Consider the following 15001-nt stretch of genomic DNA (forward strand, 5'->3'; position numbering starts at 1 on the left):
TTCTTCTTCCCTTCTCGTTTTTATTCTTGCTTTGTTTAGTCCTTCTAAGTTTTAACTGCAAATAGCAAAGAAAACTACATATAATGTTGATTCAAACATTAAAATCAAAGATCCAAGCTGACCTAGAACAAGAAAATAGTTGTTTGAAATCACTTGTATATCATTCCAATTTGATTTATTAATATCATTAAATTCAAATAATTAATTGAAAAAGGTTACACAATCAATTAATCATCAAATTTAAGCTATCTCAAGAACTAGCTTGATGAGATCATACAATATTGTAGCATGCATTCAAAATGATTTCATTTTACTTCAATCAGAAAATATTTTTGAAAAAAAAATCTGATAAAGTTAATATGCCAAAACCATCATGTCGTCATTCTCATGATCACAAAGTACTAAAGGTAAATTAAAGGTCACAAAGTATTTTTTCCCTTTTTAATTTAACAAGCTTTTCTCAATATTTTCCTTAAAGACAAACATTTTAATCCCTATATATCATAGTCACAAATATTGGCAATATTTTGAAAATATCGTGATATTATCGTGGTATATTCATTAAACGATATTATAGGTAAAATATCGTAATATTTTGAAAATATTTCCAATTTGATAATATCACAATCAGTGTTGTGAAAAAGTGTTAAGGCATAGCGAGGCGCTCCACCAAAAACCGAGGCGAGGCGTAAAGCGTAAGCCTCAAGAAAAGTTAAAAACTTTAAAAAAATTATAAAAAAATATCTAAAAATACAAATAAATAAAGAAATGCTTTATTGATGAAATAACAACCAATAAGAAATAGAAAATCTCAAATAAGTACTAAAAAAGATGAGATTAACATATAAAAGTAACTAAAACTGATTATATAATTGAAAAATACATGAGATTAACCAAAAAAAGTTAAAATATACTAAGAAACTTATTACATAAGTGAAAGAACTGGAAAATATATGAGATTGACCTAAAAAGTTAAAATATATGAGATTATTCTACAAAATATGAGATTAACATATAAAAGTAACTAAAACAATGATTACATAACTGGAAAATATATGAGATTAACCAATAAAAGAAAAAATATACTAAGAAACCGTTTGCATAACTGGAAAATATATGATATTAACCAACAAAAGTTAAAATATATGAGATTATTCTAAAAAATATGAGATTAACATATAAAAGTAACTAAAAATGGATTACATAACTGGAAAACATATGAGATTAACCAACAAAAGTTAAAATATACTATGAAACTGATTACATAACTGAAATAACTGAAAAATATACAAGATTAACCAACAAAAGTTAAAATATAGTAATATACTAAGAAACTTATTACATAACTGGAAAATATATGAGATTAACCTACAAAAATCTTTTTTATTATGTCTCAAAAGTCTTGTTGTAAAATATATATATATATATATATATTTTTTTTTTTTGTGCCTCAGGCTTGCGCCTTGAGACACAGAGGGTCGTGCCTCAAGGCAAGGTGTGCCTTTTGCGCCTCAAGGCGCATTTTTTATAACACTGATCACGATATTATCAACTATTGTTATTGTTTTTACCAGTGTTATTAAAAACACGCCTCAAGGCGCAAAAAGCGCGCCTCGCCTCAAGGCGAGGGCCTTCCTGCCTTAAGGCACATGTATAAAACGCAAAAGCCCCGAGGCGTGCGCCTCATACGCCTTGAGGCGCACGCCTCGAGGTGAGGCGTGCCTCAAGGTGAGGTGCGCACGCCTTGAAATTTTGGTCAAATGAGGGGTCAACGCCCTCATTTGACCAACCTCATTTGACCAAAAATTAGGGTTTAAAAAAAGGACCCCCAATCCTATATATGTTTTCATGTAGTCTCTCTCTCTAACTCTCGTATTTTTCTCACGAAGTCTATCTCTCGTCTCTCACACAGTCTCTCTCTCTCGTCTCTCACACGCAGTCTCTCTCTCGTCTCTCACACACAGTCTCTCTCTCGACCACACAAGCTTCTTCATTTAGGTAATGCTCCTTCCCCTCTTCATTTACAAAATTTCTTTTCTGTTATTTTTCTGTCATTTAGATATGAAAGAAATTTGAATATATTTTTCTTTTCTGTTATTTTTCTGTGTGAAATAGCAGTCTGAAGTTCGATTGAGTTCTACTCTCCTTTAGCGTTAAATTTTGGGCTGGTGTACAACATGAAATAGATAGAATTTATGTTGGAATTTATGTTGTACAGCATGCATTGTATATACATTTATATGTATGTGTATGTGTGTCTATGTGTGTGTGCATATGTGCATGTTTGTATTGGCAGCTACTGATTATGTTAAAAACTCGGTATAACATAATGATTATTTGTGAATGTCTGAGTTGCTAGTCTGGCTTTATTGTTGGTCATAATGTTTATTTTTAAAACTGGTAAAGAACAACATTCATGGTTGATTTTTACTATATGTTGTTTCTAAATTATTTTTGTTGTTTCCTTATCTTGCTAAGTATGCATGACACCTTATTTTCTTATAATTTTAATTGTGGCTTTAATGTTACTCATCTTCAAGCCATGGTATTTATGCCTCTTTACTCAAAGACCATTGCCTGTATTTTGCATGTCACATAGTAGAAAACAGAATTAGATTGAGTTTCAAATATGTGTATTGCAGGTCACATAGTAGAAAATAGAATTGTTGCATTAATGTTACTTTTACATGTTAATCTCATATTTTTCAGTATTTATTTGAGATTTTTTATTTCTTGTTGGTTGTTGCTTCATCAATAAAGTATTTTTTATTTATTTGTAATTTTAGATATTTTTTATAGTTTTTTTAAGTTTTCAAAAAAAATTTGAGGCTTACGCTTTATGCCTCGAGGCTTACGCCTCGCCTCAGATTTTGGTGGAGCGCCTCGCTACGCCTCAACGCTTTTCACAACACTGGTTTTTACTTATTTTCTACATCTTAAAGGTGTTTTTCTTCTATATTTTGTATTTTTTACTTATTTCTTTTAGTATATATGTATTTTATTATCTAAACATGATATTCTCTTACTTATTTGTGTTATTATATATATTTATTTATTTTTATTTTTATTTTTTTATGCCCTGAGATTTTCCCAAGAATTTTCCGAGATTTATTACCAAACCCATAATATCGTTAGAAATAGCCTCGCTGAGATATAGTCGACACCGATATTTGTGACTATGCTATATATACATTGATTTAGTAATTCATTTATTTGTTTATCTACTTCCTTATTTGTGTTTTATATGTAATTGCAATTTATTGTATGTTTTTATCTCTTTATTTATAATTCATATGTAAATTCTAATTGATTCTTTGTTTCTACAACTCTTTGAGTTTTTATAGTTTTTTCTTATGAGTTATGATAACTATATATAATTTTCATTTGCATTGTTGCAGGTAAACAATGAGAAAGGATGTAGGATGGGATCATGAAACTAAGGTTTCAAATCCCACCAAGGATAAGAAACTCACAGGACATCTAATATACAACAATTGTCAGAGAGAGACTACAGACGACATTTCAAGTTTGAAACACCATTTAGCTAGCATAAGCCATAGTGTAATTCCATGGGACAGGTTTCACCTGATGTTAAAAGGTTTTCTTAGAATTATCTAAGAGACCACAAGGAAAGAAACAAGAAGATGAACAAACTTAGAAATTGGTATGAGTGTTTACTTTGGTTCAGCATCATCAGCGGCCGATAATGTGGATGCTAGTGGACCAAGTAATATGGAAAAAAACAAGCATAGCTAGTCCCATAGACCAATTTGTACACAAAGAAGCATGACAAACCACAATTAATATTGTATTAAAAAAGAGATGAAAAAAAAACATATGTTGTGCCATTGAAATATTTTTTTTGTGTCAATGTCCTATTAATTAATCTTTGTAACAGTCCATATTTTGGTTCAATTCTAAAAGTTGCAAATTATGGACGAGAAGTTAAAACCACGTTATTATCACGAGATCAGAACGTGGATTTTAAAGGAAAGAATGACTCAAAGTTGGTAGCAACATTATGGCGGATGGTTAGACAGATGACAAAGAAAGAAATTTAATTAATTTTCTTGTTAATAGCTCATTAGAGACAATAAAGTTTATTGACATCAGTGACATGGAAAAAATTGTTGAAAATTTGTTTAAATTGTTTGAAGTTGTTAAATAAGTTCGTGAAGAGAATGTGGTCAATTCATTACAGATAATACATCAAACTATATGACAATTGGGAATATGTTAATAGCAGATAAAACATTTTTTTGGACATCATGTGCAGCACATTGCTTAGATTTGATGTTAAAAGATTTTGGGAAGATACCAATTTTTAAAGATATAATAAGGAAAAAAATCTTAAGATAGATCTATAGTCATGCATGAATATTAAATTTAATGAAAAAATTTACACAGAAGAAAGAATTTCTACATCCAACCATCACTCGGGCTTCTTTGTTTTTTTATAAAGTGTGAGATACGATATGGCAAAACGAGTGATGGTTGGTCATAGAAGTTATTTCTTCTTTGTGAACTTTCTCATCAAATTTAATATTCATGCATGACTATAGATGTATCTTAAGATTTTCTTTTTTTCCCCTATTATATCTTTAAAAATTGGTATCTTCCCAAAATCTTTTAACATCAAATCTAAGCAATGTGCCACTCATGATATCAAAAAAAAAATTATCTATTGTTAACATATTCCTAGTTGCCACATAATTTGGTGTATTATCTGTAATAAATTACACCACATTCTCCTCACAAACGTATTTAACAACTTAAACAAATTTTCAACAATTTTTTCACGTCATTGATGTCGATAAAGTTCAAAAATATTATCCCTAATAAGCTATTAACAAGAAAATTAATTAAATGTCTTCCCTTGTCATCGGTCCAACCATCTGCCATAATGTTGCAACCAACTTTGGGTCATTCTTTTTTTAACTCTTTTAATATTTTATGAGTAGAATTTATCTCATCCTTTAAAATTCATGTTCTGATCTCGTGGTAAGAACATGGTTTGAACCCATCGCTCATAATTTGCAACAACTTTTAGACAACAACTACTACGCCTTCATCCCAAAATTCAATTGGGGTCGGCGATATGAACCAAAAAAGAAAATCATTCTGGGTCTCCCACATGAATCCTTCTCCTCCAATCATTTCTATCCAATGCCATGTCCTCGGTGAGGTTCAAAGCATTCATATCCTTTCCTATCACCTCCATCCATGTCTTCCTAGGCCTACCCCGACCTCTTTTAACTAATATATTTTCCCATTTCTCCATCCTTCTAACTGGAGCATCATTAGGCCTTCGCCGAATATGTCCAAACCACCGTAAACGATTCTCTCTCATCTTATTTTCAATGGGTGCAACGCCTACCTTCTTTCGTATCTCCTCGTTCTGAATCTTATCTTTTATTGTATTTCCACACATCCATCTCAGCATACGCATCTCAGCTACACTCGTTTTTTTTATGATGTCTCTTGGCAGCCCAACATCCCAACAACTTTTAGAATTTGACCAAAATATAAATTGTTACAAAGATTAAATGATAGCACATTGGCATAAAAAAATATTTCAATGGCACAACATAAGTCTTTTTTTCATCCCTTTTGAATGCACCATTAACTGTGGTATTATCGTGCTTCTTTGTGTACAAATTGGTCCATGAGACCAACTATATTTTTTCATATTACTTGGTCCACTAGCATCCACATTATTGGTCATTGATGATGTTGAACCAAAATAAACACTCACACCAAATCTAATTATTTTGTTCCTCTTCTTGTTTCCTTTCCTTATGGTCTCTTAGATAATTCTGAAAAAAAAAACTCTTTACATCAAGTGGAACCTTGTCGCATGAAATTACAATATGGCTTGGGACAGCTAAATGATGTTTTAACCTCGAAATGTCACATGTAGTCTCGATCTGACAGTAGTTGCATGTTACGTCATATGAGTTTCTTATCCTTAGCAGGATTTGGAACTTTAGTTTCATGATCTCATCCTATATATTTTTCCATTGTTCACCTGCAACAATGCAAATAAAAATTATATATAGTTATCATAACTCATAAGAAAATAGTAAAAACTCAGAGTTGTAGAAACAAAGAATCAATTAAAATTTATATTTGAATCACAAATAAAGAGTTATAAAAACAAACAATCAATTACAATTACATATAAAACACAAATAAGGAAGTAGATAAACAAATCAATGTAAATATAGGGGTTGAAATGTTTGTCTTTAAGGAAAATATTGAGAAAAGCTTGGTAAATTAAAAAGGGGAAAATCACTTTGTGATCATGAGAATGATGACTTAATGGTTTTAGCATATTAACTTTATTAGATTTTTTTTTCAAAACATTTTATGATTAGAGTACAGATAAATAATTTTCTAAGAATTTCTTTATAAAATGAAAGCATTTTGAATGCATGCTACAATACTGCATGATCTCATCAAGAAGGTTCTTGAGATAGCTTGAATTTGGTGATTAATTGATCGTGTAACCTTTTCTAATTAATGTTAGAAATTTAATGATATTAATAAATCAAATTGAGATGATATACAAGTGATTTCAAACAACTTTTTTCTTGTTCTAGGTCAGCTTGGATCATTTATTTGATTGTTTTAATCACATTATATTTAGTTTTATTTGCTATTTGCAGTTGGAAGGACTAAATAAAGGAAGAAGAAAAAGGAGAAGGGAGGAGGAAGAAGAAGAAGAAGAACAAAAGAAGAATGGAAGAACAAAAGGGAAGAAGAAGAAGGGGGGAAGAAGAAAAAAGAGAGGAAGAAGAAGAAGAAGAGATGGAGAATGAGAGAGAGTGAGAGAAATGTGTGTACCTGGAGAGTGTGCCTTCTTCTTTTTCTTCTTATTCCTTTCGGCAGAGAGAGAGACGAGGGGAGTACCCTACACCATCAGGTCTCCCATAATTTGGGTATATACCACATGGCCTATGAGGCGCACGCCTCAGGCTAGTTGCGCTATATTAGTGTGCCTCAAGACATAAAGGCCCTCACCTTTAGGCGATGTGCGCTTTTCACAACATTGGTCCAAATATTTTTTAATGGCGCATCCCTTCTAACTAATTTCATTACTCTCTCTCTCTCTACCATTAAACTTCATAATTGATACTGGATTCAAATTTCTAGTTTCGTTACTGTTCAAAAATAAACCACTGAATTTCATATTTGATACTAGATTCAAAATTCTAGGTACATTATTCTATCATTGTATTATTCACAACTTTTTTTTGCTACCATTTTTACTTTTTTATTAGTAACCTGCTTTATTTTTAGGAAAGAAAGAATCAATCAAATTCATAATGGATACTAAATTCAAAATTCTAGTTATCTTACTTTTCAAAAAGATTCCATTAAATTTCGCAATTGATACTATATTCAAGTTACTAGGTATGTTATTACATCGTTACATTAGTTAGTACCTTTTCTTTTTTTGCTATCATTTTTATTTCTTATTAGTAATATATTTTGTTTTTAGCAAAGAAAGATAAACTACCCAAAAATTTTGAACTTAAGAACACATATGACTTTAGTTATCAATATTGTGATGTAAATTGATTTATTAATATCAACTTTCTTTTTTTAACCAGTTCATTTATTTATAGAGCCCGGACATATGGATGGGTGATGGCTTACTGAACCGTTAATGGTCCTTAGTTCATGTTAAACGCAGAATCCCAAAAAAGTGAGAAAAAGGAAAGGCATCTCAAAAACGCAAACAAGCACAATTGTATTGCACAGATAAGCACCTAAGTAAAGAAAACACTAAATGCAAACACTTACAACAACAAGATATCCAGGAGAATTCCCATCAAAAGAAAGCTAAATCCATCAAATAAACTAAACAGAACCCGGAAAAGAAAAAGGAAAAAGAGACACAGTTCATCAAATTCAGACCTCTAGACGACGAAGGACGAGGCGGCCCGATGACATTCAGGCTAGAAATGTTGCTTGCTTTAGCCTTCGGAACCGTAACCGCGACAGGCTCAACGGACACAGGGGGAGACGCAGAAGCCGGCTCCGCCGAACTCGGCGGGATTTCCTGTAAAGAAACAACCATAGGCTGAAACGATTCAGAGGAAATCCAAAAGAATTAGGGTTTAACGACAGCAGAATTTCAAAACGAACACGGGTGAAGGGAAAAAAAAAAAGAGAGGCGGAAGCGAGAAACCGAAAACCTTCTCGTCCGAAGAAGAACAAGAGACCTCTCCCTCTTCCCCCGGATCCCCGGGCTTCCTCTTGTGCCTGGAATTAGGGTTTCCAGAGGAAGCCATCGACGCGATTGCCCTAGCTCGGAGCTCTTCAATCTCCGAAGCCATCTCTCTCTCTTCTTTTTCCCTCCTTGGTATGGGGCGTTCTTGAGGGCTTAAACTAAGATCCGGACCTATATTTGGATCGGAATCGGATTTGATTAATCGGATTGGTTTTGGATTCGGATGGATTCAGATCGATACTTTATCCGATCCAAGGTGGTATCCCGAAAATATGGTGCAAATGGATCAAGTTTTGGTTGAACATCTGATATGAATCTGATTTACTTTTCTGACATAGGTCAAGTGCTACCCATGCTTTATTAAATTTCATTCAAAATTGGATTTATTGCATATAATTTGCATTTAAATTTGAATCAAACATGATCTGACCTGTACATTATACTTTGCATTCGTACTTATGGTAATGGTCAAAAATTAATATATAAGCAACTTATCGTTTGTCATTCATATTGCATATCGGCTATATACAGCTTATATAATATTAATTTATAGGCAATTATTTTTTGCTATTAAAGCAAAAATTATTTCTAGGAACTAAATTGATGCATTAGCTACAGTATTCAATTACTATTAAAAAAAATCAAATGGCATGACCTAAACACAACTATAACGTGTGAAAATTGATGAAAAAATGAAAGAGTCGTTGGATCAATCGTTGCTTAATGACTGCATTGGGATGGTATGTACTTAGGGTGCAGAAACCTATAAAATTGAGTTTGGGTGGTGATAACCACTGAAACTCGAAACAGAGCATAAACAGGGTCAATATATAAACGTTAGATTAAGACTAATTTTATAAAGATATAAACAAAATAATGAAATATAGCATTGAATCTTACCTCAGGCTATGGGTAGTCCTCCTATAATTGATGAGCATGGGTTCAAGGTAAGTTGTAAGAGACAGGGGTTTGAATACCTTAGCTAGGCTTGATGTAGGCTTACACTAGGTTCAACTGGCTGGTCCGAATGAGCTAGGGACTGGCTAGAGTGGGTTGGTATGTGAAAATTTTGTCAGAATGATGTTGCTTAGGAATGAGATTGAAAACTCTCCCTCCAGGGATTGAAGGTCATCCCCATTTATAAGTTTGAAAATAGATCCGGATATGATTTTACATATCGGAGATTCATGACAAGATTTAGGGTTGTAGTTGAGCCAATTCGAATAGAGGGCTAGGATTTGATCTAGGAGAATGGATTAGGGGATAAAATTAGGTCCTAATTAATGTCATTAACATACACTATAAGAAACATGTGGATTAGCGACGACCTAAATCTGCCACTAATCCATCGCTAAACAACTTAGTGACGGATTAGCGTCAGATTAGAGACGCATAACTTTCATCGCGAATTTTTTGACGCTAATTCGTGACGGAATACATATGTTGCCCATTCCGCCGCTAAGTAGCGACGGAATGTATCTGTCACCAGTTTCGTAGTTAAACTGCGATGGAATAACGAATGCCAACATTCATCGCAAGGTCGTCGTTACTATACGATGACTTTGGTTTTGCGACGGATTTATAGTCGTCGCTAATCCGTCGTTACATTCAACGCTAATAGTAATTAGTGACTGATATATCCGTCACTAATCTATCGCAAACAAGGAAAAAAATAAAAAATATATATTTAAAATTTTAATATCGAGAAAAAATTTCTCGTGATACAATTTATATTTCCTGTATAATTTATATTTTCTGTGAATAAAAAACAAAGTACACATCAAAATACGTATAAAAAAAAACTACTAAAACAATGAATCAATCCACTTTAAAATTCGCAAGTTCTAATTATTTACAATTCAATGTTTACATTTTTTAAACAAAAAGAAGGTAGAACAAATTCAACACATGAATCTAATCATCGCCAAGAATTTTTGCGTCCTCTTGTTCATTGTCTTGATCTGTCACTTCAGCTCCACTGCGCTGATTATCGCCAGCAACCTACACAAGAAAAGAAAGGTCACTATTGATAAACAAAATATATTGAAATAAATTATACTCTATATGTGATTTTATCATCCTCATATGTGTTCTAAAGCAGTAAAAAAAGCTGCATATGGGATTCTATCATGTTCATATGTGTTCTAAGGCAGTAAAAAAATTGTATATGTGATTCTATCATGATCATATGTGTTCTTAAGGCAGTAAAAAAAATTATATGTGATTCAATCATGCTCATATGTGCTCTAATGCAGTAAAAAAAATGTATATGTGATTCTACCATGCTCATATATGTTCTAAGGCAGTAAAAAAACTTTATATGTGATTCAATCATGCTCATATGTGTTCTAAAGCAGTAAAAAAATTATATATGTGATTCAATCATGCTTATATGTGTTTTTAAGGCAGTAAAAAAAACTTATATGTGATTCAATCATGCTCATATATGCTCTATGACAGTCAAAAAAACTGTATATGTGATTTTATCATGCTCATATGTAGTCTAAGGCAGTAAAAAAACTTTATATGTGATTTTATCATGCTCATATGTGTTCTAAGGCAGACAAAAAACTATATATGTGATTATATCATGCTCATATGTGTTCTAAGGCAGTCAAAAAAACTTTATATGTGATTCTACCATGCTCATATGTGTTCTAAGGCAGCAAAAAAACTTTATATTTGATTCTAACATACTTATATGTGTTTTAAGGCAGGCAAAAAGCTGTATATGTGATTATATCATGCTCATATGTGTTGTAACGCAGTCAAAAAAATCGTATATGTGATTCTATCATGCTCATATATGCTCTAAGGCAGTCAAAAAACTTTATATTCGATTCTATCATGCTCATATGTGTTCTAAGACAGTCAAAAAAACTCTATATATAATTCTACAATGCTCATATGTGATCTAAGGCAGTCAAAAAAACTCTATATGTGATTCTACCATGCTCATATGTGCTCTAAGGCAGTCAAACAAATATATATGTGATTCTATCATGCTCATATATGTTCTAAGGCAGACAAAAAACTATATATGTGATTCTATCGTGCTCATATGTGTTCTAAGGCAGTTAAAAAAATGTATATGTGATTCTATCATGCTCATATGTATTCTAAGGTAGACAAAAAACTGTATATGTGATTATATCATGCTCATATGTGCTCTAAAGTAGTCAAAAAAATTGTATATGTGATTCTAGCATGCTCATATGTGTTCTAAGGCAGTCAAAAAATTGTATATGTGATTTTATCATGCTCATATGTGCTCTAAGGCAGTAAAAAAAATGTGTATGTGATTCTATCATGCTCATATGTGCTCTAAGGCAGTCAAAAAAATGTATATGTGATTCTACCATGCTCATATGTGTTCTAAGGCAGTCAAAAAGCTGTATATGTGATTTTATCATGCTCATATGTGCTCTAAGGCAGTCAAAAAAATGTATATGTGATTCTACCATGCTCGTATGTGTTCTAAGGCAGTAAAAAAATTATATATATAATTCTATCATGCTCATATGTGTTCCTAAGGCAATAAAAAAAACTTATATGTGATTCAATCATGCTCATATGTGCTTTAAGGTAATAAAAAAATGTATATGTGATTCTACCATGCTCATATGCGTTATAAGACAGTAAAAAAACTTTATATGTGATTCAATCATACTCATATGTGTTCTACGGTAATAAAAAAACTGTATATGTGATTCTATCTTGCTCATATGTGTTGTTAAGGCAGTAAAAAAAACTTATATGTGATTCAATCATGCTCATATGTGCCCTAAGGCAGTCAAAAAAACTGTATATGTGATTCTATCATGCTCATATGTGCTCTAAGGCAGTCAAAAAACTTTATATGTGATTCTATCATGCTCATATGTGTTCTAAGGCAGACAAAAAGCTATATATGTGATTATCACATGCTCATATGTATTCTAAGGCAGTCAAAAAAACTCTATATGTGATTCTACCATGTTCATATGTGTTCTAAGGCAGTAAAAATTTTTTATATGTGATTCTATCATGTTCATATGCGTTCTAAGGCAGTCAAAAAACTGTATATGTGATTATATCATGCTCATATGTGCTTTAAGGCAGTAAAAAAAACGTATATGTGATTCTATCATGCTCATATATGCTCTAAGGTAGTAAAAAAACTTTATATGTGATTCTATCATGCTCATATGTGTTCTAAGGCAGTAAAAAAAACTCTGTGATTCTACCATGCTCATTTGTGCTCTAAGGCAGTAAAAAAAACTCTATATGTGATTCTACCATGCTTATATGTGCTCTAAGGCAATCAAAAAATTGTATATGTGATTCTATCATGCTCATATGTGTTCTAAGGCAGTCAAAAAACTATATATGTGATTCTAGCTTGCTCATATGTGTTATAAGGCAGACAAAAAACTATATATGTGATTTTATCATGCTCATATGTGCCCTAAAGTAGTCAAAAAAATTATATATGTGATTCTATCATGCTCATATGTGCTTTAAGGCAGTCAAAAAAATGTATATGTGATTCTACCATGCTCATATGTGTTCTAAGACAGTTAAAAAACTTTATATGTGATTCAATCTTGCTCATATGTATTTTAAAGGCAGTAAAAAAACTATTTTTGTGATTCTATCATGCTCATATGTGCTCTAAGGCTGTAAAAAAACTTTATATGTGATTCTATCATGCTCATATGTGCTCTAAGGCAGTAAAAAAATTGTATATGTGATTCTACCATGCTCATATATGCTCTAAGGTAGTCAAAAAGTTGTATATGTGATTCTACCATGCTCATATGTGTTCTAAGGTAGGCAAAAAACTGTATATGTGATTTTATCGTGCTCATTTGTGCTCTAAAGCAGTCAAAAAACTGTATATGTGATTCTACCATGCTTATATGTGCTCTAATGTAGTCAAAAAACTGTATATGTGATTTTACCATGCTCATATGTGTTCTAAGGCAGTAAAAAAGCTGTATATGTGATTCTACTTCAGTTGTTACATCACTAGGACCCATAGCAGAACCCAGTTATGTTCCTGCGACATCAAATATCAAATCCATATATGAATTATCGTGCACTACATTCACCCGTACATCAAAATTGTTTCTAAATTCTTCACCATAAAACATCTAATTCCGATAATCGCTAACAAAACCCTTCCTGTATAGGTGATGTTTAACACCATGAGGTTCTACAAATCGATTGTTCTTACAAATCTTGCAGAGACACCTAATCTGACCTGTAAGATCCATTGTACTGACATTTACCGTTGCAAATTCAATAAAACTTTCAACACCATACATATATTCATGCGATAACTCATTGTCAACTATCTTACGATACATTCATTCACGGTTTGCAGTCATTTTGTCGTATGATGTTACGAATAGTATCCTAACCAGTTAAAAGAGAATCATTACAATGCTATGATGAAGAAAATATTAAATTTATCATGCAATATATGATGTCATACAATCACAAGAATGAAGATGCATGCATTGCTAACTTAATATTTCCATGTGCAAACTATTCATAAATGATACATTCCTTTGAAGCATGCTTTCATTATACAATTTCACATGTAAGTCATAATCAAATTGAAAGTAACTACGTGCAAACATGGATACAATCACATCAAACATTGCAATACATCGAAAACATTCATATCAAAAAAATGTCAAACATGTATCTGCAACAAATACACTCCAATATCCCGCTAACTACTACCATGCCTAACATGGAATCCATACTCCAAAAATGAAAATACTTCTATTCTCATACATTAAAATCATGCCCAGCATGATCTCCAAACTCCAAAAAAGCAGTCCTAGATATCAACAACTAAGTGAGTGTGTGAACAGTAAAGTGTTGCATCCAATAAATTAAATAACATGTGATGCGCTTGCATCACTTACTCACCACGGGTATTTACCCGATTTGCATTATTTTTGCCACTTACTTAACATGGGTGGCGGGGCACAAGCGGGATCCGTTGAGAAATCTACAAAAGACACTGTGTTAAAATGAAGTCACCCTTTGCCGAAAGAAAAAAAATTAGAATAAATATCGAAGTTGGACGGGATTCCGACGAAGCGAAACACCTCCCGAGCGTCGACCACCTCTCTGTTCGGCCCAACCGCCCTCAAGTTCGGTCGGCCAGTCAGTAGGCCAGCGATGTACGACAGCAACACGAGGTCTCCAGAGGTAGTGATCGTCCTCCAGAGCTGCAGGCACGGGGTGATGCCATGGTTCTGGAACCCAGCGGTCGTCGGGCGCCACTCGGTCCGTCGCCCCCTTGCCGAAAAAAAAACATGCAGCAGGAGAAGCGACCCCCTGCCGAAAAAAAAAAACTGAGGTAGGGTCGCTCCCCACCCCCCTTGCTAGAAAAGTAGGGGGGGCGACCCCCTGCCCGAATAAAAAAATGAGGCAGGGGGGCGACCCCCTGCCGGAAAAAACAAACAAGGTAGGGGTCGCCCCCCCTACCGGAAAAAAAAAAGTGGCGCGGGGGCGACCCCCTGTCAGAATAAAAAAATGAGTCAGGGGGCGACCCCCTGTCGGAAAAAAAAAATGAGGCAGGGGGTCGCCCCCCCTGCGAGAAAAAAAAGTGGCAGGGGGGCGACCCTCTGCCAGAAAAGCAGGGGGCGACCCCTTGCCCGAATAAAACAACGAGGCAGAGGGGTTGCCTCCCTGCAGAAAAAAATAAAATATGGCAGGGGGTCACCCCCCCTGCCAAAAAAAAACAAACGAGGCAGGGGG

At 33.4% G+C, this 15001-nt stretch overlaps 1 protein-coding gene across 1 annotated transcript in view; it reads right to left on the minus strand.

The window, feature by feature from the left end:
* LOC149839762 (zinc finger C3H1 domain protein) overlaps nt 1-8342 on the minus strand; it is a 71877-nt gene extending 63535 nt beyond the window's left edge. Inside the window, exons 1-2 of the mRNA XM_090002809.1 lie at nt 8205-8342; nt 7924-8068 (exon numbers count right to left, since the gene is read on the minus strand). Of these exons, the coding sequence (XP_089858935.1) occupies nt 7924-8068; nt 8205-8300 (241 nt within the window). The 5' untranslated portion in view covers nt 8301-8342. The remainder of the gene's footprint in view (nt 1-7923; nt 8069-8204) is intronic.
* Nucleotides 8343-15001: the final 6659 nt, after the last annotated feature.

This window comes from Nuphar pumila, chromosome 4 (genome assembly GCF_984573655.1).
Source record: "Nuphar pumila chromosome 4, dmNupPumi1.hap1.1, whole genome shotgun sequence".
Classification (NCBI taxonomy): Eukaryota; Viridiplantae; Streptophyta; class Magnoliopsida; order Nymphaeales; family Nymphaeaceae; genus Nuphar; species Nuphar pumila.